The sequence below is a fragment of the Phyllobates terribilis genome, unplaced genomic scaffold (genome assembly GCF_046119375.1).
Source record: "Phyllobates terribilis strain yellow unplaced genomic scaffold, ASM4611937v1 Scaffold_10__3_contigs__length_209671492, whole genome shotgun sequence".
Lineage (NCBI taxonomy): Eukaryota > Metazoa > Chordata > Amphibia > Anura > Dendrobatidae > Phyllobates > Phyllobates terribilis.
In genome coordinates this window covers 159,839,906-159,863,360 of record NW_027362770.1, presented here as the reverse complement: position 1 = coordinate 159,863,360, position 23,455 = coordinate 159,839,906, and the positions used below count along the sequence as shown (strand labels likewise).

At 46.9% G+C, this 23,455-nt stretch overlaps 1 protein-coding gene across 1 annotated transcript in view; it reads right to left on the bottom strand.

Moving 5' to 3' along the window:
• Positions 1–23,455, bottom strand: part of LOC141164589 (uncharacterized) — a 234,843-nt gene that overhangs the window by 18,332 nt on the left and 193,056 nt on the right. The window contains exon 9 of the mRNA XM_073650000.1: positions 19,894–20,001. Coding sequence (XP_073506101.1) covers positions 19,894–20,001 — 108 coding nt within the window. The remainder of the gene's footprint in view (positions 1–19,893; positions 20,002–23,455) is intronic.

Here is a 23,455-nt window from a genome sequence, read left to right as displayed (position 1 = left end):
TTGGACGGATGTGCGTGGTAATCTTCAGGAGGCCAACAGAAAATCTAAAGACTACTTTGATAGGAAACGACAGGAGGTTTTGTTCGCTGTTGGTGACATGGTTTGGTTGTCCTCTAGGAATCTGCGGTTGAGGATTCCTTCTAAGAAATTGGGTCCCAAGTTTGTAGGGCCCTTTAAGGTGCTTCAGGTTGTCAACCAATCTGCTGTTAGGTTGGAGGTTCCTACCTCCTGGAGAATTAATCCGGTATTTCATGTCTCTCTGTTGAAAAAAGCTGTTGTATCGGATTGTGACGCCTCTGCCTCTGTTCCTCCGGTGGTGGAGGACGGGGAATATGAAATTTCTCGCATCCTTAACTCTAGACAGTATAGAGGTAGTTTGCAGTATCTTGTGGCCTGGAAAGGTTTCGGACCCAAGGATAACTCTTGGGTGAGGTCGGATGATGTTTCCGCGTCCAGACTTAGAGCATTTCACAGGAGATTTCCTGATAAGCCTGGTCCTAGGGGATCCGGAGGATCCTCTTAGAAGGGGGGGTACTGTTAGAACCTTGTTCTTAGTTTTTTTCCTTTGCTGGTCACATGACCTTGTTGGCCTATTTAATCCTGCTCCGCCCTTCTGGCTTTGCTGGACTTCATTGTTTAACTACTTTCTAGCTAGCCTGTGCTCTGTATCTAACTCTGTTAGTTTGCTTGGTCTACGGACCTCTATGTTCTATATATTTTGTTTGTTCGTCTGTCTGCTACTATTTCTGTTAGGAGGTGTCCCATTTTCCTCCCAGTCCTTAGTACTTGTAGGGATTCCTTCCCCACATCTATAGGTCTCCGTACAGACTAGCTTAGGACTTTAGCAGGTCTGATCGCAGGATCAGGTCCCCTGTTACATCGTAGGGATTAAGCTGAGTTCTATCGTAGGGACAGATCTCCTCTCTTTCCTTAGCTCTGGTAGCAGAACATAACAGGTACTGCGCCTCAGATTGAGGTGTGGTATCTCCTCTTCCAGGTAAGGATGGAGCATCACTCAGGACCCCACTTCACACTCAACACTACACCACTCCTGTCCTGTAGGGGGCCTAAATGCACCAGGGTGCTGCCCCGGCCCGGGATAGAGGAGATGGGGGGAACCAAAGATAGGGTGAACCAAATAGTGGGTGAGGGTGGAGGAAACATTTACAGAAAGCACATACATTATCATATATAATATACGGCCATCTTTAGTTCAAGGTCTTTGATTGTGGGTCTTCTGTCAGGGTCCAGCAAGAGTCTGCAGCTGGCTGAAGATTTGCGGTCCTCGTTCTCTGGCCTTGAGACGAGGAGCGGGTCAGAGTTAACCAGTGTCTCTGCCCAGTCAGGGTCCTGTTCTAAGAAAGACCTTGGAAGGGAGCAGAGGAGATAGGCTCCACAGGCAAAAGGATCCCAGGGGGATACGGACAGAGCGGAGTCGCCACCTGTATTCTTCACTCTGGCTTAGCCAGAGGGATTCCTGCTGCAGGAGGGGTAACCGGCCCCCGATATCTGACTTTGTCACTTCACGTCTCAGTCAGAAAAGCCCGAAGGCTTAGTGGATCCCAGGGGACTTGGACGGTGCGGAGTCGCCACCTGTATCTCTCACACTGCGTTTATCCAGTGGGACCCGGCCTTACACCACGTTCATACCACACACAGTGAGGAGAAGACTCAGTGGGAGAATTTGCTAAGGAGAGGAACACACCAGCGGGGTCTCGACATGTGCTCCTGATCTACCTGGGAAGTGCTGAACTCCCCTACCCGATGGCCGCAGTATGCCGTGTGTAGCAGAGAGAAGCTTTGCGGCTGAAAGTTCATCTAAAGTGAGTAAAGACCCGGATGACTTCATACACCGCCTCCGCTTGTTTATTCCTGCGCGGCACTGCACCCACCATACTTCCACATAGTCCTCCTACCCACTGCCCTGAGGCCTACTCCGCCTGTGGGGAATAGTACCAACTGTGCTGCCAGAACACCGGCCTCAGAGGACTGTCGCAGCACTGGTGGCCTTCACCAGGAACCGCAGGTGGCGTAGTCGAACAACCACTCATCCTTAAAAGCCCATCTTTCAGGTGACAGCCCTGGGCACGGAACGGGTCGAGGCCACGACTCCATCCCTCACCACATCTACACTGACCCGGTTCCGAGTAACCCACCGCACAGGGAGGGCGAGTCACAACTTTTGTGCAACACTCCATATAGAGCCAACCTAAGAGGAACTGTGCAACTGGTGGCAACCGAACAGTGGTTTACACTTATGTGTTAATGCTCAGTAGCTTTTGCAGCAGGTGGTAAGGGAGGAGTCAGCCGTGAGGCCGGAGTCTGATGTATTCATGATATGCAGGCTCCGCCCACCATCCAGCTGCTGATTGGCAGTTTTCTCCCAATCAGAGTATGGCACCTGTGTATCATGAATACGTCAGACTCCGGTCTCACAGCTGACTCCTCGCTGTCCACATTCTGCAAGTGATAAAATGTAAGTTCTCAAAAATTACCTAACGCTTAAGTGACAGTCGACCAAAATCAGTAACTATTTTATGCTGCCCTTAAAAAAAATAGTACAACCATGACAGAGTCCCTTTAAGGGTCCTTCATGTGTTTTCAACATGACTGGACATTGTTATTGTTGGTGATTAATATTCACTGTTTCTTTCTTTTGGGCATACCGTCCTAACAACCCTAATTTATCATTGTACTTTCTGTAGATTTGTTATAATGTATTTGTAGTTTGGGACATTTAAGGATCTACATATGGGTTTTCCGGTCAATAATAATGTATCACCCACTGCCAGTATAAGGCCATGTTTTTTTTAAAACTACAAGTTGTTCAAATGGAAACCACTTCAGGAACTGCTTTTCTTTTTGGGAAGTGTTTAAGAAGAGTTTCCTGAAGTGGACTGGAATTTTAGAAGTGTTTTTTTATTCCGTGAAGCTTTTTTTACACTCTTCTTGGACAATACTTAGTTTGGAGCGGATTTCATCAGGATCTACGGTAGTTAAAAAAAAGTGACGTGTGAGAATTTTTGAAGCAATTTTTGAAGGGGATTTTAAACTCTTTTCGAGCATTGCTGAAAAGTCCTCACCTTCTGTTATCCTGACTTCCACTTCTTTTCCTTTGTGGTTAACAAACGCTGAATCGAACGCTTGTCAGCAGTACTTCCCTTCATCTTGTTTAGTGGCCCCGGTGATGGTCAGGGACACGTCCCCCAGACTAATGTTCCCGAGTAGCTGATATCGGTCAGAATTCATCCAGGTCACTCTCTGGTCATCAGGCAAGATTATTACAATATTACAGTTTAATACTGATGATAAACATTCGCCTTGTCCCCAGCATATGCAGCGTTTAGAAGCACAGGGTAAGGTCAATCTGCCATTTACTGATCCTGGGACAATGACGCGCCCCTGGGCCTGCTGTGTCGCGCAGCGTCTCGCGCACGGGGGCTTACCCGGAACCGGATCAGATGAGGGTTGTAGTCTCCGAGTGGCGGGGACCCGGTCCGTGCCCAGGGAGTCAACTCAGTGTGTGGCAGTCTTGATAGATGTTATTTGAGTGTCGACTACGCCACCCGTTGATTTGCAGCTATGGAGCTGCCGCTGCAGGGCAGACCGCTGAGGCCGGTGTAGAATTGTGCAGCGTGATAGTATAACCCCCAACGGGAGGGGTATGGCCTCAGGGCAGCCGACGTGGAAGATGAGGGTAGCAGGAACCACTCAGAGACGGTGCGGTGTAATTCAGGGTCTTTACTGGTAACAACGATAGACCCTCCCGGAGTACTTGCTAGCGAACGGGGCCTGGTCAGTCCTTGAGCAGATGGGATCTCCCCTGGCCAGGCGGAGTTGTAGGCCTCCCAAACTGACTGTACTCTTCTGGCTACCTTGCTAGAAGCGGATATAAGTAGCCCACGTCCCTGAGTGTACCGTGTGGTGCTCACCCGTATGGCCGGTGACTCGGGGCCTTCTAATGGCTTCCGCTCCACGATGGCGGCGCTGGTCCCACGCGTGTGACCGTGCCTTCGGGTTTCTGGGCCTGAGGACCTGAAATCCCCTGCCGGTCAGCTTCTGCTGCTGGGTAAGAGTTAGTCCCCACAGCCTCGGACGCCGGGTCCGGTAAGAAAGCTTCTCAGTCAGGGCGAGCTCTGCAGCTGCCAGCCCCTGACTTGTAGTAGTATTGCTCCCACTGAGATTCTGCTGTTTCTTCCTGTGACTGTTTCTTGTCTCTACTCTCCTTGACTGACTAACCCTGCTTCAGCCCCGGGTTTATATAGGGGTTTATATAGGTCTTCCCCTCCCAAGACTGGGCAGGAGGTGTGGCATGCACAGGATCCCTGACCAAAGGACCTTCCACCTGCTCTCAGACATAACATTACATTACTGTGGGAAACCAGACCCCTGGGGTGCCACATTCCCCCCTAGTGAAATTTAGTACTCCGGGACTAAACATATTTTAGAAAAACATAACAAGATATAACAACAATAATAGTACAATAAGAAGAAACACATAAAGGTGGTCACGGCATGTCCGTAACCGGGTGTAGTCTTTGAAGAAAAGCAAGGTGTCCATTTCACCAAAACAGGGAGACGTAACCAGGTAGGGGTTTGTCCTGCCCCGAGTCCTTAACAGTCTTTAGTCCGTCCTGGGTTACGCTCCAACTATGTACAAAGGATTCCCGGTAAATCCACCAAGGACTCCTACAAATAACTAGAAACACAAAATTATACACAAGCAACAATACACAGGTAAACATAAATAAAACAATTTATACACTTCAAATCCTCCAACGTGCGGGTAACTGGCCTCTAGTGGCCCTAGTGGACCTACGGAGCTGACTGTCTAGCCCTGAACTACAGGGTGTAGGAGCTGTCAAGGGTAAACTGGGCAGCTGTCTACCGGCTCTTTGGCTCACTAGGGATATGGCAGGCTCACTGCAAGCAGAGGGTTGATCCTCCTGGTCTGCGGGTGTGGGGTCTTCTGCCTCCTGGACCGGCTGTTCTTCCAGCTCTACCTGTTGCTCCGTAGGTGCTTGGGATGCTGGTTGGAGGAAGGTGAGTACGGGTACCACAACTGCACCATTGACTTGAGTCCAAGACCGAGGGAAGTCCCCGAGCACAGTACTAACCATATCTTCCCTTTCCTCTACGGGTCGATGGTCTTCTTGTTCCTCTTCAGGGTTCCTCAGTTGTTCGGGACACTTCTTCAGGTAGTCCCGGGATACAATGGCTGTAGTTTCCCCTCCGTCTTTACTGATGGTACAAACCTTCGGGTTCTCGTGGCTTGAGGGCAGTACGGTGTACGGGTCCTTCTCCCACTGGTCGTCCAACTTGTGGAGCCGTCTCTTCCTCTTCAAGACCTGCTCTCCGGGTACCAGGGGAACAGCGGGAGCATACTGGTTGTAAGTTTTCTCTTGTCTTTCCCTAGCCTGACAGAGACTTCGCTCCACGCTCTCCTGTACTCTCCGGTACTGCTGCTGCCTCTCTGTGTCCCAGTCTGCTTCTGGTGAAGTGTCCTCGGGTGTCAGGACTCCCATTTCCAGGTCAACAGGTAACTTACCAGGTCTTGCCCTCATTAGGTAAGCCGGGGTACAGTTGGTGGAACCTACCGGGATGTGGTTGTATAGGTCCACCAGATCGGGCAGCTTCTCAGGCCACAGACTGCGTTCTTCCAGGGGCAACGTTTTCAGAAGATCCATTACCACCTGGTTCATTTTCTCACAAAGTCCATTAGTTTGCGGATGATAGGGTGTCGTCCTTATCTTCCGGCAGCCATACAGAGTGCAGAATTCTTGGAAGACCTCCGCTTCAAAGGCAGGTCCCTGGTCTGTCAACACTTGGTCCGGGTACCCGTGTGGACGGCAGAAATGCTGCTGGAAGGCTCTCGCTGCTGTTCGAGCTGTTAAGTCCTTGACGGGGACGACAACCAAGAACCGGGAGTAGTGATCCACGATGGTTAGTGCGTAGACGTAGCCACTTCTGCTTGGGGTCAGTTTTACATGATCCAAGGCTACCAGTTCCAACGGCTGCCGGGTGACGATGGACTGCAGGGGAGTCTTCTGGCTGGCACGATCCTTCCTTCTTAGGTTGCACGGGCCACAGTCTCTGCACCACTTCTCAATGGTTCCCCTCATGCCTACCCAGTGGAATCGCTCGCGCAGCAGGAACTCCAGCTTCTTCCACCCGAAGTGTCCAGCTCCGTCGTGGTATGCCTCCATCACCATGGCTGCGTCTCTTCGTGGCACCACTACTTGCCAGAGTAGTTCATGCGTCCGGGAGTTAACCATTCTGCGGCACAACTTCCCCTTGTAAAGGAACAGTCGACTCCTCTCTGCCCATAGTTGTTTGGCTTCCTCCGGAGCGTCTGGTTCAAGGCAAGCCTCCGGGCGAGTCAGCATCTCCTTCACCAGTCGGACGGCAGGGTCGCTGTCTTGCGTTTCCGCCCAGTTGTAGTGAGGTAAGGGGTTCAACGTAGCAGCCTGCTTACTCCTTACCCGGTGGGAGTACTGGATAGTCCCATGACGGTGGAACGCAGGGAGTTCAACTTCTTCCAGTCCCTCCGGATCTTCTCCTTCGTCCGGCAGGTTGGGCATCCTGGACAGGGCGTCCGCGTTGGTATTGGAGCGTCCGGCCCGGTATTTGATTGTGAACTCGTAGTTGGACAGACGGGCCATCCACCTCTGCTCCAGGGCACCGAGTCTTGCCGTGTCCAGGTGTGTCAACGGGTTGTTATCCGTGTACACGGTGAACCGGGAAGAAGCGAGGTAATGCTTAAAGCGCTCGGTGACTGCCCATACTATGGCCAGGAACTCTAGCTTAAATGAGCTGTAATTCTCGGGATTCCTTTCGGTGGGTCGCAGCTTTCGGCTGGCGTAGGCGATTACTCGTTCCTTCCCCTGCTGGATCTGGGACAGTACGGCTCCTAGCCCGATGTTACTGGCGTCGGTGTAGAGGATAAAGGGCTGGCTATAATCCGGGTACGCCAGGATTTCGTCCCCCGTGAGGGCCATCTTCAGCTGGCGGAAGGACTATTCTTCCAGCTCCTCCCATTTGAAGGGCGGCTTCTGGTTCTTGGCCTTCCGGGACTGGCCTATCAGGAGGTCCTGCATAGGTGCTGCCTTTTTGGTGAAACCGGGAATAAACCTTCGGTAGTAGCCTACCAACCCGAGGAACTGCCGCACTTCTTTTACGCTGGAGGGGCTTGGCCATTCCTTAATTGCGGTGATCTTATCAGGGTCGGGAGCCACTCCGTCAGCGCTCACCACGTGTCCCAGGTACTGCACCTTTGGTTTCAGGAGGTGACACTTGGAGGGTTTCACCTTTAGGCCGTAACTCTCCAGAGCTTCGAACACTTCCGCCAGGTGTTTCAGGTGGTCCTCATACGTCTTGGAATATACGATGACATCGTCCAGGTACAACAGGACCGTCTCAAAGTTTCTGTGGCCCAGACAACACTCCATTAGTCGTTGGAAGGTTCCTGGTGCGTTGCAGAGTCCGAACGGCATGCAGGTGAACTCGCTAAGTCCCATCGGGGTGGTGAATGCGGTCTTCTCCCGGTCCGCCTCTGCTACAGGAACCTGCCAGTACCTGCTAGTGAGATCCAAGGTAGAGAAGAAGTTAGCAGATCTTAAAGCAGCCAATGACTCCTCTATCCTTGGTAAGGGGTACGCATCCTTGTGTGTGATACGGTTGATTTTCCGGTAATCTACACACATCCTCATGGTGTTGTCTTTTTTTCTGACTAAGACTAGTGGAGCTGCCCAGGGGCTACAGCTATCCCTGATCACCCCAGCCTCCTTCATGTCTCTAAGCATCCCCTTGGCGTGTTGGTAGTGTGCAGGGGGTACGGGTCGATACCTCTCTTTTATGGGAGGATGGTCTCCCGTGGGGATGTGGTGTTCTACCCCCTTGACTCGCCCGAAGTCTAACGGGTGTTTACTAAACACTCTCTCGTACTCTTGAACCACCCGATAGACTCCCTGTTTCTGATGTGAGGGAGTGGAGTCAGTACCCAAATGTAGTTGCTGACACCAGTCCTCCTTTGTTTTCTTAGAGCCGTTACCTTCCTCCGGGTGAGATGGAGGCAAGGGTTCCACAGATTGTATAGCATTTTGGTTAATGGTATATAATTTGGCTAGCGTGGCATACCGGGGCAGGTACACTTCCCTCTTCCCGATATTGATTATGCGAACGGGCACCCTCCCATGGCGTACATTAACCACTCCCCGTGCTGTCAAGATGGTGGGCCTACTGTCTGAGTAAACTGGTTCTACCATTGCCTGGTAATCTCTACCTCTCAGACCAATAGCTGCCCGCACCAAATCATCATTTCACTTTTTGGGGGCATGGCAATAGGAAAAGGGTCACACATTCTTACGCTACCAATCTCACCGCCGGAGAGTTCCACCTGTTGCCGTCGCATCAGTGCCCGGATCTCTTTCTGGAGCACCCGCTGCTCGCCGGAGCTGGCTTTCTTGGCAACCTGCTGTAAAAGGAAAATCACCTCTGCAAGACAATTTTCAATTACATTAGTTCCTAGAGTTATTTTTGGGTGACTGCCATGTTTGTCAATATCTACAATGATCAGTCCCTGTGCTGCCAGTTCGACTCTACCGATTTTGATGGTCACCTCTTTAAATCCGATCTGTGGCACGGGCTGGCCATTGCTGGCGATGATACTCAAGTCGTCGTCAGGGTAGCGGGTAATATCCGAGTCATTCCAGTACTGCTTAAAGAGCACGTACGGGATGGTGGTGACCTGTGACCCGGTGTCCAGTAGGGCACTCATGGGAATGCCATCCAGTACCACAGGCAAGACTGGACGTCCTCCCACATATCTGTCGCGCCAGTTCGATGGGCCTGGTGATCTTTTTCCTGTGGGTTGGCCCTCTACCCCAGGTTGTGCCCGTTTAAAGAACAGTACCTTGCCATATGTCCGGGTTGATTGCAGCGGCGGCAGATGGGTCGTCCGTCTTCGCTGTATCGGTCACTGGGTCTTCCTCTGGGCGGTGGGGTCCTCCTTGGTCGACGCCATGGGATGTCCTCCGGTCCGGATGCCAGCTGGATCTTCCCTGGGGTGGAAACCTGTAAAGACTGCACAGTTCGGGTTAGCGCAGCAACGCTCTTAGCTAGCTCTTGGACCTGATGGTGTAGGTCTGGAGCCGGGTCATTGTCCAAAGCCTGCGCATCAGCTCCCACAGGCCCTGCCGACAAGGGCGCCGCCTCCTGGTGGTAAGTGCTAGCTGGGCGCCTGTGGGTCACAACGCCACCCGGTGCCGGTTCTCGGAGCACCCGGATGGCTCTGTCCTTGAACTGTGCAAAGCCCAGATGGGGATCCTGTAAGGCCATCGCCCGCAACTGGGTTCGGTGGGCATTACAATATAGTCCCTCTATAAATTGTTCGGTCAACAGCCTGTCCTCGTTTCCCACTCCATCAGGGTCGGTCTGCTTAATGGCCCTCAGGGCCTCTTGTAGGTTTAGTGCATAGTCCCTTATACTCTCATGCGCTCGCTGCTTGCACCCGTAGAATCTAAGCTTAATCTCGGCTGAGGTGCGGGTATCAAAGGTATCCTTCAGCCGGGTTAGTATCCCTGCGACAGTCTTCCTCCCAGGTGGCCAGGATTTTACTTCCCTTTTGGCTGCCCCGGTTAGTTGGGCCACCAGGATGCTCACTTTTTGCTCTTCTGTGAGAGGGTACACCTGGAAGAGGCTATCCAGCTTTTCTCTAAAGTCATGCAGGGTATGTGACTCCCCTGAGTACTGGGGTAGCCAAGCTGCTCCCAGGATATAGGGCATGGTGAAGGGCATAACTGCAGCAGCGGTGGCGCTGGCGGGGGTTGAGGCAATGAAGCTCTCCTCCGCATCCGACATCTTCCTCCCCCCTAGTGGACCGTGGCCTACCTTGCGATGATCCTGTTCCGTAGGCCGCGGCTCCGCAGTAGATCGTCAGGGTTGAGGACCTTCCGTCGCGCTCCGGTGACGTCGGCGTCTGCCGGGCTCCTTCCAGGACCTTACGCAACGTCCGGACGTGAGGCGGGGCTTCAGTTCTCGCGCGCTTTCGGAGTCCACGCCCCTCTTCTTCCCGCGCGGCATCCTCAAGATGGCGTCCAACGGCGGGAAAACTCCACGGATGGCGGGAAGAAGGCTGAAGATGGCGCCGGATGGCGGGAATCTTCACAGATGGCGGGAAGAAGGCTGAAAATGGCGCCGGATGGCGGGAATCTTCACCGATGGCGGGAAAACTTCACGGATGGTAAGTTTTAAAAGTCTCTTTTTCAGGCACGCAGTACCCGGTGGTTGCGGGCACGAAATCCTGCCGACTACGCCAAAGTTGACGCGCCCCTGGGCCTGCTGTGTCGCGCAGTGTCTCGCGCACAGGGGCTTACCCGGAACCGGATCAGATGAGGGTTGTAGTCTCCGAGTGGCGGGGACCCGGTCCGTGCCCAGGGAGTCAACTCAGTGTGTGGCAGTCTTGATAGATGTTATTTGAGTGTCGACTACGCCACCCGTTGATTTGCAGCTATGGAGCTGCCGCTGCAGGGCAGACCGCTGAGGCCGGTGTAGAATTGTGCAGCGTGATAGTATAACCCCCAACGGGAGGGGTATGGCCTCAGGGCAGCCGACGTGGAAGATGAGGGTAGCAGGAACCACTCAGAGACGGTGCGGTGTAATTCAGGGTCTTTACTGGTAACAACGATAGACCCTCCCGGAGTACTTGCTAGCGAACGGGGCCTGGTCAGTCCTTGAGCAGATGGGATCTCCCCTGGCCAGGCGGAGTTGTAGGCCTCCCAAACTGACTGTACTCTTCTGGCTACCTTGCTAGAAGCGGATATAAGTAGCCCACGTCCCTGAGTGTACCGTGTGGTGCTCACCCGTATGGCCGGTGACTCGGGGCCTTCTAATGGCTTCCGCTCCACGATGGCGGCGCTGGTCCCACGCGTGTGACCGTGCCTTCGGGTTTCTGGGCCTGAGGACCTGAAATCCCCTGCCGGTCGGCTTCTGCTGCTGGGTAAGAGTTAGTCCCCACAGCCTCGGACGCCGGGTCCGGTAAGAAAGCTTCTCAGTCAGGGCGAGCTCTGCAGCTGCCAGCCCCTGACTTGTAGTAGTATTGCTCCCACTGAGCTTCTGCTGTTTCTTCCTGTGACTGTTTCTTGTCTCTACTCTCCTTGACTGACTAACCCTGCTTCAGCCCCGGGTTTATATAGGGGAAGGTCTTCCCCTCCCAAGACTGGGCAGGAGGTGTGGCATGCACAGGATCCCTGACCAAAGGACCTCCCACCTGCTCTCAGACATAACATTACATTACTGTGGGAAACCAGACCCCTGGGGTGCCACAACAACTTCTCCTGTTGTAGCCACCATTATGGGGAAAAGAGAGATACACATTTTTTTTAGCTCAATTTTTCCTTAAAAGCACTATTTTAGAGAGATCTTTATAGAAACTCACCAGAATATACCTTACGGCCCCAATTCACTATTTTTTTCAAATTTTTTCTAAAGTCACCTTTCATTTTTGTCTTTGCCATTTTTTTGCGCCAAATGCTTCAAAAAGGCATAGGGGGTTCTTGAACTCTTTGCAACATGAAAATGCTCTTATTTTTTTGTCTTTAACATGTTGTGCAGATTTTTTAGATAAAAAAAAGTCCCATGTTTTTCTAAAATGATGCAACATTTTGGAGTAGATTAGATTAGTGAATTACTGGGAGTAGATCTGCGCCAAAAGTTTTGTGACTTTTCTAAAAAACTTACAATTGATGAATCAGATAAAAACATCTGGAAGCTGCATACCCTGCCCGCAATGGTGAACATATAAAGAAAAAGGAAAGAGGTGAACACATAAGTAAGACTTTAAAAAAGGGTCAAATTGAAAAACGAATAATACGCACATGGCACAAATGAAAAACAAAGAAAAAAAACACCAAAAATTAGACAAAAAAGGAACAAATGCAATAATAATTCAGACCCAGTCATTTAGGATCTATTGTTACTTCCCCTTAACCACTTCGCGCCAGAGCCTGTTTTTGCCTTCGTGACCGGGCCAATTTTTTCAATTCTGACCACTGTCACTTTATGAGGTAATTACTCTGGAACGCTTCAACGAATCCCCCTGATTCTGAGATTGTTTTTTTGTGACATATTGTACTTCATGATAGTGGTAAAATTTCTTCGATATCACTTGCGTTTATTTGTGAAAAAATCGGAAATTTGGCGAAAATTTTGCAATTTTCAAACTTTGAATTTTCATGCCCTTTAATCAGAGAGATATGTCACACAAAATAGTTAATGAATAACATTTCCCACATGTCTTCTTCACATCAGCACAATTTTGGAACCAAAATTTTTTTCTGTTAGGAAGCTATAAGGGTTAAAAGTTGACCTGCGATTTCTCATTTTTACAACAAAATTTACAAAAACAATTTTTTAGGGACCACATCTTATTTGAAGTGACTTTGAGGAGCCAGAAAACACCCAAAAGTGATACCATTCTAAAAACTGCACCCCTCAAGGTGCTCAAAACCACATTCAAGAAGTTTATTAACCCTTCAGGTGCTTCACAGAAATTTTTGGAATGTGGAAGAAAACAATGAACATTTAACTTTTTTTCACAAAACTGCTACTTTAGCCTCAAATTTTTAATTTTCACAAGGGCAGCCAGAAAAAATGGACCCCAAAATGTGTTGTGCAATTTCTCCTGAGCACGCTGATACCCCATATGTGGTGCAAAGCCACTGTTTGGGCGCACGGCATGGCTCGGAAGGTAAGGAGCGCCATTTGACTTTTGGAATGGAAATTTGACTGGAATCGATAGCGGACGCCATGTTGCATTTGGAGAGCCCCTGAGGTGCCTAAACAGAGGAAACCCCCATCAAGTCACCCCATTTTGGAAACTAGACCCCTCAAGGAACTTATCTAGATGTGTGGTGAGCACCTTGAACCCCCAGGGGCTTCACACAATTTTATAATGTTGAAGGGTGAAAATAAAAAAACACATTTTTATCACAAAACTGCTACTTTAGCCTCAAATTTTTAATTTTCACAAGGGCAGCCAGAAAAAATGGACCCCAAAATGTGTTGTGCAATTTCTCCTGAGCACGCTGATACCCCATATGTGGTGCAAAACCACTGTTTGGGCGCACGGCATGGCTCGGAAGGTAAGGAGCGCCATTTGACTTTTGGAATGGAAATTTGACTGGAATCGATAGCGGACGCCATGTTGCATTTGGAGAGCCCCTGAGGTGCCTAAACAGAGGAAACCCCCAACAAGTCACCCCATTTTGGAAACTAGACCCCTCAAGGAACTTATCTAGATGTGTGGTGAGCACCTTGAACCCCCAGGGGCTTCACACAATTTTATAATGTTGAAGGGTGAAAATAAAAAAACACATTTTTATCACAAAACTGCTACTTTAGCCTCAAATTTTTAATTTTCACAAGGGCAGCCAGAAAAAATGGACCCCAAAATGTGTTGTGCAATTTCTCCTGAGCACACTGATACCCCATATGTGGTGCAAAGCCACTGTTTGGGCGCACGGCATGGCTCGGAAGGTAAGGAGCGCCATTTGACTTTTGGAATGGAAATTTGACTGGAATCGATAGCGGACGCCATGTTGCATTTGGAGAGCCCCTGAGGTGCCTAAACAGAGGAAACCCCCAACAAGTCACCCCATTTTGGAAACTAGACCCCTCAAGGAACTTATCTAGATGTGTGGTGAGCACCTTGAACCCCCAGGGGCTTCACACAATTTTATAATGTTGAAGAGTGAAAATAAAAAAACACATTTTTAACACAAAACTGCTACTTTAGCCTCAAATTTTTAATTTTCACAAGGGCAGCCAGAAAAAATGGACCCCAAAATGTGTTGTGCAATTTCTCCTGAGCACGCTGATACCCCATATGTGGTGCAAAGCCACTGTTTGGGCGCATGGCATGGCTCGGAAGGTAAGGAGCGCCATTTGACTTTTGGAATGGAAATTTGACTGGAATCGATAGCGGACGCCATGTTGCATTTGGAGAGCCCCTGAGATGCCTAAACAGAGGAAACCCCCAACAAGTCACCCCATTTTGGAAATTAGACCCCTCAAGGAACTTATCTAGATGTGTGGTGAGCACCTTGAACCCCCAGGGGCTTCACACAATTTTATAATGTTGAAGGGTGAAAATAAAAAAACACATTTTTAACACAAAACTGCTACTTTAGCCTCAAATTTTTAATTTTCACGAGGGCAGCCAGAAAAAATGGACCCCAAAATGTGTTGTGCAATTTCTCCTGAGCACGCTGATACCCCATATGTGGTGCAAAGCCACTGTTTGGGCGCACGGCATGGCTCGGAAGGTAAGGAGCGCCATTTGACTTTTGGAATGGAAATTTGACTGGAATGGATAGCGAACGCCATGTTGCATTTGGAGAGCCCCTGAGGTGCCTAAACAGAGGAAACCCACAACAAGTGACCGAATTTTACAATCTACTCCTCTGTATAAATTAATCTAGTGGTGGGAAAATAAGTAGGTAAATGGTCACTAAACCCATAGATGAATTCCCACAGAGGTGTCATTTCCATAATGGGGTCACTTCAGGGGGGATTATGCTGTTCTGGCACTTTTCAGAGTACCAGAGCTAAAGAATCCCCCCTGAAGTGACCCCATTTTGGAAATGACACCCCTCTGGGAATTCATCTATGGGTTTAGTGACCATTTTAACTCGATGGATGATTTCCAGAAACAAGCACGCAATGGAAGGTTTAGATTCTGGAGAACCCCCCCTGGAAATTAAGTGAGCTCTACTCGAATGTGTCATTCACTAAATGAACCAAATGTTTGAATGACAAATTGGGATACATTTTTACAGTTTAAAAACGTGGTTCTGTGTGGTAGATTTTAAAGCAGTCAGTGACGCATAAGGCTGGCAATGATGGGCATTGTGGGCAATAGTAGCGGGTATCACGCCTCATTCCTCTCTTAGTACATACACGACATCTTTTCTGGGGGTTCCTTCTTGTTTCCGTTGCTGGAATAAGTGCAATAAAATGTCGCTCAGTGAGTCTTTTCACATCCTCAGATTCTAATGGATGAGCGGGGCTAACACTTTGAAAGACAAGATTTTCAATTACCTTTTCTTGATAATCAAGAAAAGGATCTGAATTTCCTGCTTTTTTGTACAACACAAAAGAATTGTATGTGGCCACCTGAAACAAATAGATAACCAACTTTTTATACCAGGTATAGGACTTTCTTGATACCTGGTATGGCTGTAGAACCTGGTCTGCAAGGTCCACACCCCCCATGTGTTTGTTGTAGTCAATGACTGACACAGGTTTTTGCTTCGGAGTGGTGGATCCTAGTTCTACAGTGGCCCTTGTGGCATCTGTGTGGATCGAGCTGAGGACAAAAATATCCCTCTTATCCCTATATTTCAGGGCAAGCAGCTCTCCGTTGCGTACAGCCCCTGACTGCCCCTTTTGGAACTTTTGGTTGACCAATGGTTGTGGAAACCCCTGACGGTTTTTACGGATGGTCCCACAAGCCCCGATGTTGTGTTCAAGCAGACTTTTAAATAGGGGTATGCTGGTGTAATAATTGTCCACATATAGATTGTAGCCTTTTTGAAAAAATGGACTTATCAGCTCCCAAACAATTTTTGCAGATGTCCCCAGATAAGTAGGGCATCCTGGTGGGTTTAGTTGGCTATCTTTCCCCTCATATATGCGGAAAGCGGATGTGTATCCGGTTGAACTTTCGCACATTTTATAGATCTTTATTCCAAACCTTGCCCTTTTAGATGGGATAAATTGCTTGAGGTGCAGTCTTCCTTTGAATTTTACAAGGGACTCGTCTATAGAAATATTTTGTGTTGGGGTGTAGAGGCTTAAGAATTTTTCTGACAAATTTTCAATGATGGTTCTAATTTTATATAACCTGTCATGTTCTGGGGCATTTCTGGGCAGGCATTGACTATTGTCGTTAAAATGCCAAAACCGCATGAGCATTTCATAACGGGTCCTAGGCAGAATGACTGAAAACATAGGGGTGGCTTGAACAGGGTGGTTGGACCAGTAGGATCGAATGCTCGGTTTTTTAACAAGCCCCATGGCAAATGTAAGTCCTAAAAATTTTTTTATTTCCGGGACATTAGTTGGTGTCCATAAATTTGCCCTAGCATAGTAAGATCGGGGATTCTGGCTTATGAATTGGGATGCGTATAAATTTGTTTGCACGACAATATGCTCTAGCAAGCTGTCTGTAAAAAACAAATTAAAAAAGTGAATTGGTCCAAAATCTTCCACCTCCACATTTATACCAGGAGTGGCGTTGAAATCAGGGCTGAATGGAGCAGCCAAATCCGAAGCCTCCCATCTGGGAAATGCTAGATCATGTGGCAAAGCCCCTTGTACACTGGCGTGCGCCAATTCACTAGTAGCAGGGACAGCGCTTGTACTGGGCAGTGTTCCCTGATTTGGAGACGTTTCTCCAGTAGCGCTATTTGCCCCATTGTTGTACTGGTCCTTGGGCTTGAGGATGGACCAGAATCACTGCTCATTTCTGAGCTCTCAGTGTCGCCGCTACTAAAGCCCTCAAAATCCACATCTCCATCTGAGATTGCGCTGTCATCAGTGTCAGAACACAGCAGGGCATACACCTCCTCTGCGGTATAAGTCTGACGGGCCATTTTATTTTTAGATTTTTTGACTGGACTGAACGGACCGGACTGAACGGACGGGACTGATCTGACAGGACTGACTGACCTGACAGGACTGACTGATCTGACAGGACTGACTGACTGACAGATCTGACAGGACTGACTGACTGACAGATCTGACAGGACTGACTGACTGACAGATCTGACAGGACTGACTGACTGGACTGACTGACTGGACTGATCTGACAGGACTGACTGACAGGACTGACTGACTGACAGATCTGACAGGACTGACTGACTGACAGATCTGACAGGACTGACTGACAGATCTGACAGGACTGAATGATCTGACAGGACTGACTGACTGATCTGACAGGACTGACTGACTGACAGATCTGACAGGACTGACTGACTGATAGATCTGACAGGACTGACTGACTGATCTGACAGGACTGACTGACTGATAGATCTGACAGGACTGACTGACTGATAGATCTGACAGGACTGACTGACTGACAGATCTGACAGGACTGATCTGACAGGACTGACTGATCTGACAGACTCACTAACCCTAACTCTTACTTTCTTTTTTATATTATTTTTTTTACTTTCACAGTGGCAAGGCTGACACAGCTCTTGTCACACTGTTTCTCCTCTGCTCTCTCACTGAGATCGGAGGAGAAATAGTGTATTTATCAGGCAGATCGCCCGGGAAAGTTTGTTGCTAAAACAAACTTCCCTGGTGATCTCTCTGATTGGCTGGTGTGACGCTGACATCATCGAGACCTGAGCCAATCAGGTCTCAATGATGTCAGAGGTCACAGCACCGGGATCCCCACCGCTCCTGAGGTATGTGGGGGGTCCCGATCGCCGACCACCAGCTGTTACTATCTTTTAAATGCCGCGATCGCTATGGATCGCGGAATCTAGAAGATAGGAACAGGTTAACATCATGGGGACCTGATCCATTCAGGTCCCCATGATGCCACATGTCAGAGCTATCGCTCTGAACTGGTACCGCAGCGCTAGCAGGACCCTGGGGGTCCTGAGCGCTGCGGGACCACCCACCGTTTTTAAACGTCGGCGCTGCACAGAGCCCGGGCAGTGCCGACGTTTATGTACAGTGGGCGGTCCTGAACCGGTTAAAGATAGATGTTTGATATCTATTTATCGAGAAAAATAGAAAAATAAAGCGGCACTACAATATAGTGCGGGTGCAAAATGTCCAGGAGCACGGGGCATCGGACCACAGAGAAATAAAAGGAAGGTAGTGCTCTTATGCAAATCAGGAAAATATCTGTTTATGAATTCCTTGCCTCAGTATAAGGGGTAACATTTTTCCTTAATGGAGAGTGACATGTCAAGCCTGGCATGTCAGAGTGAGGAGGCTTAAAAACCATGCATGCTCCTCTGGGAAATTAAATATCCAAATTGTCACTTCATAGAGGAAGAGGACTAGAACTCTATCGCCACCTATTGAAAGCAGCGATCCTAAAGGTCAATATGTACTTAACTGCTAAGAGTGAGTATTTTTTTTTCTTTTTTAATTACTATGGAGCATTTATCCCCTTAAGGACGGCGCCAATTATGTACTTAATGACCAAGCCAAATTTTACAATTCTGACCACTGTCATTTTATGAGGTAATTACTCTGGAACGCTTCAACGGATCCCCCTGATTCTGAGATTGTTTTTCGTGACATATTGTACTTCATGATTGTGGTAAAATTTCTTCGATATGACTTGCGTTTATTTGTGAAAAAAAACAAACGGAAATTTGACGAAAATGTTGCAATTTTCAAACTTTGAATTTTTATGCCCTTAAATCAGAGAGATATGTCACACAAAATTGTCAATAAATAACATTTCCCACATGTCTACTTTACATCAGCACAATTTTGGAATCCAATTTTTTTTTGTTAGGAAGTTATAAGGGTTAAAAGTTGACCAGCGATTTCTCATTTTTCCAACAAAATTTACAAAAACAATTTTTTAGGGTCCACGTCAAAAAAAAAGTGACTTTGAGAGGTCTGCATGACAGAATATGCCCAAAAGTGACACCATTCTAAAAACTGAACTGCACCCCTCAAGGTGCTCAAAACCACATTCAAGAATTTATTAACCCTTCAGGTGCTTCACAAGAACTGAAGCAACATGGAAGAAAAAAATAAACATTTAACTTTTTTTCACACAAATTTTACTTTAGGCTCCAAATTTTTAATTTTTTCAAGGGTAACAAGAGAAAATGGGCCCAAAATTTGTTGTGCAATTCCTCCTGTGCACACCGACACCCCATATGTGGGGGAAAACTACTGTTTGGGCTCACGACAGGGTTCGGAAGGGAAGGAGCGCCATTTGACTTTTTGAATGTAAAAGTTGCTTGAATAATTAGTGGACACCATGTCGCATTTCGGGAGCCCCTGATGCGCCTAAACAGTAGAAACCCCCCAGAAGTGACCACATTTTGGAAACTAGCCCGCTCTAGGATTTTATCAAGGGGTATAGTGAACATTTTGAACCCAGAGGTACGACACAGAATTTGATAACATTAGGTCATCATATTGAATAAGTTGTCATTAGTTTTGAGCGCAAGTGCTCGCTACTTGAGTTTTCATCGGGTACTCGGGTATGCACCATGTATCGCGGGTGCTCGAGTGACATGCTCGAGCCCCCGTCCCGCATGTTTCACGGTTGTTAGACACCCGAAAAACACATGTGGGGATCGCTCGTGCATGGCAGGCAATACCCGCATGTTTTTTTGCTGTATACCCGGTAGCTGAGACCCTGGAGAATTTCCGACTCTGGGGGGTGTTACAGCCTTATTCCTCAGCGACGCATTTTCACGGCGCTGAGGAATAAGTACTCTTAACTGCCACTGTGAAAATGCGTTACGACGGTCGCTAAGGGGTTAAGTAATGGACAAACCCTTTAAACCTTTAAAGCAACAGGTTAAACAGGGCAGGCACAGCAATAAGAAAATTATGTAAAGTGCTCCATCAACTAGAGAAACATCGGGACGGTGGCCTGAAGCTGCTGCTGGATGGAAGCGCACTTCTGAACTGCTGCAAGTATCCTGTAAAATCCTCCACCTGGTCTAGAAACCTATACTGGACCTCCTGGACTATTGCACATTTCTTTTGGATTACAAATATATCTGGAAACAGGAAAAAAGAAGTCAGTTCCAGCATCAGACAATCATCCCAGGCAAAAGTGCTTGCAGTCTGCCTGCTCTCCCAAAGCATCGATAAAATCTCAAGCAAAAATCAATTTACCTGTGGAAAAAGATTCTGGATCTGAAGCAAGCCTGGACGCAAAGGCTGTCGTTAGAAGAACCTCTGCAATGAAGAAGGAAGACATCATCCGGGTTGAAAATGAAGACCCTACAAGACAAAGGAAGATTTCTTAACCACAGAGGAAGCTCAGATGTTCCAGCACTCACCTTGATCACGGAGACGACAGAGACGTGAGCAACAACCGCTGCACTAGTGGAAAGGAGTCCTTCCTGCGCTGAAGGAGCCCCCGCTATCCAGGGAACATGAAACAGACCGTGCTGTGCGAGTGACAGAGGGGTCCAATGCTGCTATCAGCGGGGGAGATCACATTCACAGAGGAACAGCGAGACGCCTATTGCCAGCACTGAGCTCCGTGCAGGGAACGGACACTCAGACATAGGGAATATGGATAAGTCCTCTGAGGAGGGGAAGTAAGATAAAAAAAATACTGTGACATACATTTTATACATAAAGGTATTACTGCAGCAATACAGTAGGTACGGAAAGTATTCAGACCCCTTTAAATGTTTCACTCTTTGTTTCATTGCAGCCATTTGGTAAATTCTAAAATGTTCTTTTTGTTCTCATTAAAGTACACTCTGCACCCCATCTTGCCTGAAAAAACAGAAATGTAGAAATTTTTGCAAATTTATTAAAAAAGAAAAACTGAAATATCACATGGTCATTAGTATTCAGACCCTTTGCTCAGTATTGAGTAGAAGCCCCCTTTTGAGCTAGTACAGCCACGAGTCTTCTTGGGAATGATGCAACAAGTTTTTCACCCCTGGATTTGGGGATCCTCTGCCATTCTTCCTTGCAGATCCTCTCCAGTTCCGTCAGGTTGGATGGTGAGGAAAAGCTTCTCTACGATTTCTTCAGTCCTACTGCCAACAATATCATTTATAAATGTGGCTTTCCAACAAATTTGATAATATTTCATAATGGCAAATCTATGGTTATCCGGAAGAAGGACAAATATTTTTTGGAGACCGTATAAAACCTCCTACAGGAAAAGGAGACTATGTCTGACTCTAGAGGTCCCAAAACATCTTTTTTTTTATTCCTTTTGATAAGAAAATGCCTAACTTTTCATTTCAGGATACAACCTCTGCCGAACTCTCTTTACCCCTTTTTTTTCTAGGTGATCTCTGGATTTTTTTCAATTTTGGATCCAGACTTCACCACCATATCTTTGAGAAGGATCAGATGACGTGTTTTCTTATTTTTTTTTTATTACTGCACTGTTGTGTGAATATTATTTTTACAAATTATAGATGTTTGCACTTTTAACTGTATTATTATATTCTAGAATGCTTTTTGAACATATTGATAACATTCACTGTTATCTGGCCCTACTGTATACTCTGCTGCAAATTTACAAATCACAGTCAAATTTCTTTCTTTAGATGTCAAAGGACGTAACAGACCTTTGAAGAGGCACTTGGCCTGAAAGGAAGGAAACTCTTCCAAATCAGACATTAATGGGCTCCAAGAAGCCACATTCTGTATAAGTAACCCACCTAAATATCAACATAAAAACTTTCCCTATAACTTTTATGCCTCCTCTGATAAGAAAAAAGCTGAGGTCATTACTTCCATTAAGGACACGGTTTTATTTCAATTCATTACAGAAATATCGGACAAGAATTGTAGGTATCACATTCTTGAATGTAAAATTATCATTAAAGACTATACCCTAGTGAACATTTATGTGCAGGATAGAGGCAAAATTTATTAAAAAAAAAAAAAATTAATGAAAAAGATTGAAAAAAAAGTGAGATCTCATACTATTTGATGACTTTAGCACCATACTAGATCAGAACTTAGACACCACTTCCACCTCAAGACAAAAAAAAAGTCTCAATTGGTAGCAAATTTTGGTTTGATCATGCCCCGATACTATTCTCAATTAAATCACTAGATAAACCCAACAACTCCAAATTGTAGAGCTGTAATTCCTTTTTATTGGAACTTCCTGCTTATCAGGCAAATATTAAAGATACTATAAAACATTATTTTAAGGAAAACTCTTTCACAATTTGGAGTGCACATAAGACCTGAACCGAATTTTGGTTGACAATTTAACCAAACTCAAACATCCACGTGTCCGCACATCTCTACTTGGGGCTTATTTTCCCCATTGCTTTGTTATTCGTGACTCCATAATCTTCCCTCTTTATTCTAAAGCTGTCTTTATATATGTGATTGCTGTTGGCCAGATTGCTCAGATAATATTCTGCTCTTTCAGTTTTCTCATACACGTGAATACTTATTATAGTACGTCATATGGTGGGTACACTGTATGTGCAGGGTTTAGAAGCTGAGCCAGCACCATGCGCGGCAGGGAGCAACTATGGTATTTTTTTTTTTTTTTTATTTAAACTGTTCATTTGCTTTTTGTATGTGTGAGTGAAATCCACTCTCTTCTATGCCTTTTGAACTCCGAATATTTAGATATGTTTATGTGAAATCAGATAGCACAACCTAAGCATGGTGTACTAAGCAGGATTTCTGGTTTAGTAATGGACAGGAGCTCAACTGTTCAGACACCTACCCATAGGAAACTATATAGATGAAATGCCAAGCTCATAAAGGGGGAACCATGCTCCTGTTTGTACAAAGTACAAGAAACTACATCAAAACCAAAGATATAAGCCAGAGTAAGTTAGCATTACTGCTATACAGTATATAATATTTGTAAAATGAAAGTACTTTGCTCACAAATCGGTCAATTCATGAGAGCCCACCAACCACAACAAGGGAACCTTTATTTGATGGGACCCTATAACTAATATTCTATCTATCTATCATCTATCTATCTATCTATCTATCTATCTATCTATCTATCTATCTCTCTATATATCTCTCTATCTTTCTATCTATCTCTTTATAAACTCACCTGAAAAGCTGAGAAAAAGAATAAATATGTTGAGAATATTCAGACAGGACATGTTGCGTGTGCCCAGTGCCAGTACTGTTTCCAGTTCCCAGACAAAGTAAGATAAGATGAGCAGATAAGAAGGGGAAGCAACAACCACAGCACAGACATTGGTTCTCTATTGCACATAATCTCATTTTTTTATATCCAAAGATGGGCATCTGAATCTAAAAAAAATGATAAAACATATTCCAATCTAAAGTCACTCATAGTATAGAGAGAGGTTATAATAAAAATAAAAATGCTGACACTGGTGGGTGAAAGCTTGGGGCTAGAGATGAGTGAGCCCGAAATGTAAAGTTCAGGGTTTGTTACGGTGCCAAACTCTGAACACAGACTTTATCCGGAAGTCCATTTTCCTGTTAGGCTTCAGAGTTTGTTGAAATGCTACAGCGCAGCCAATCAGCAAGCTTTTACTCTGTGGGCACTTCTGGAGCCATCACAGCCATGCCAAGTATTGTCATGGCTATGATTGGCCAGCGCAACACGTGACCCGGTCAGTAATAAAGCCAGATCACGGGTTGCGCCATCTTTTTAGTCTCAGTGTTCTGTCTACTCATGAGCAGCTTATGGAATGTTCATAGAGTTATTCTAGTTGCGACCTGTAGAGGTCACCAGTTGTCT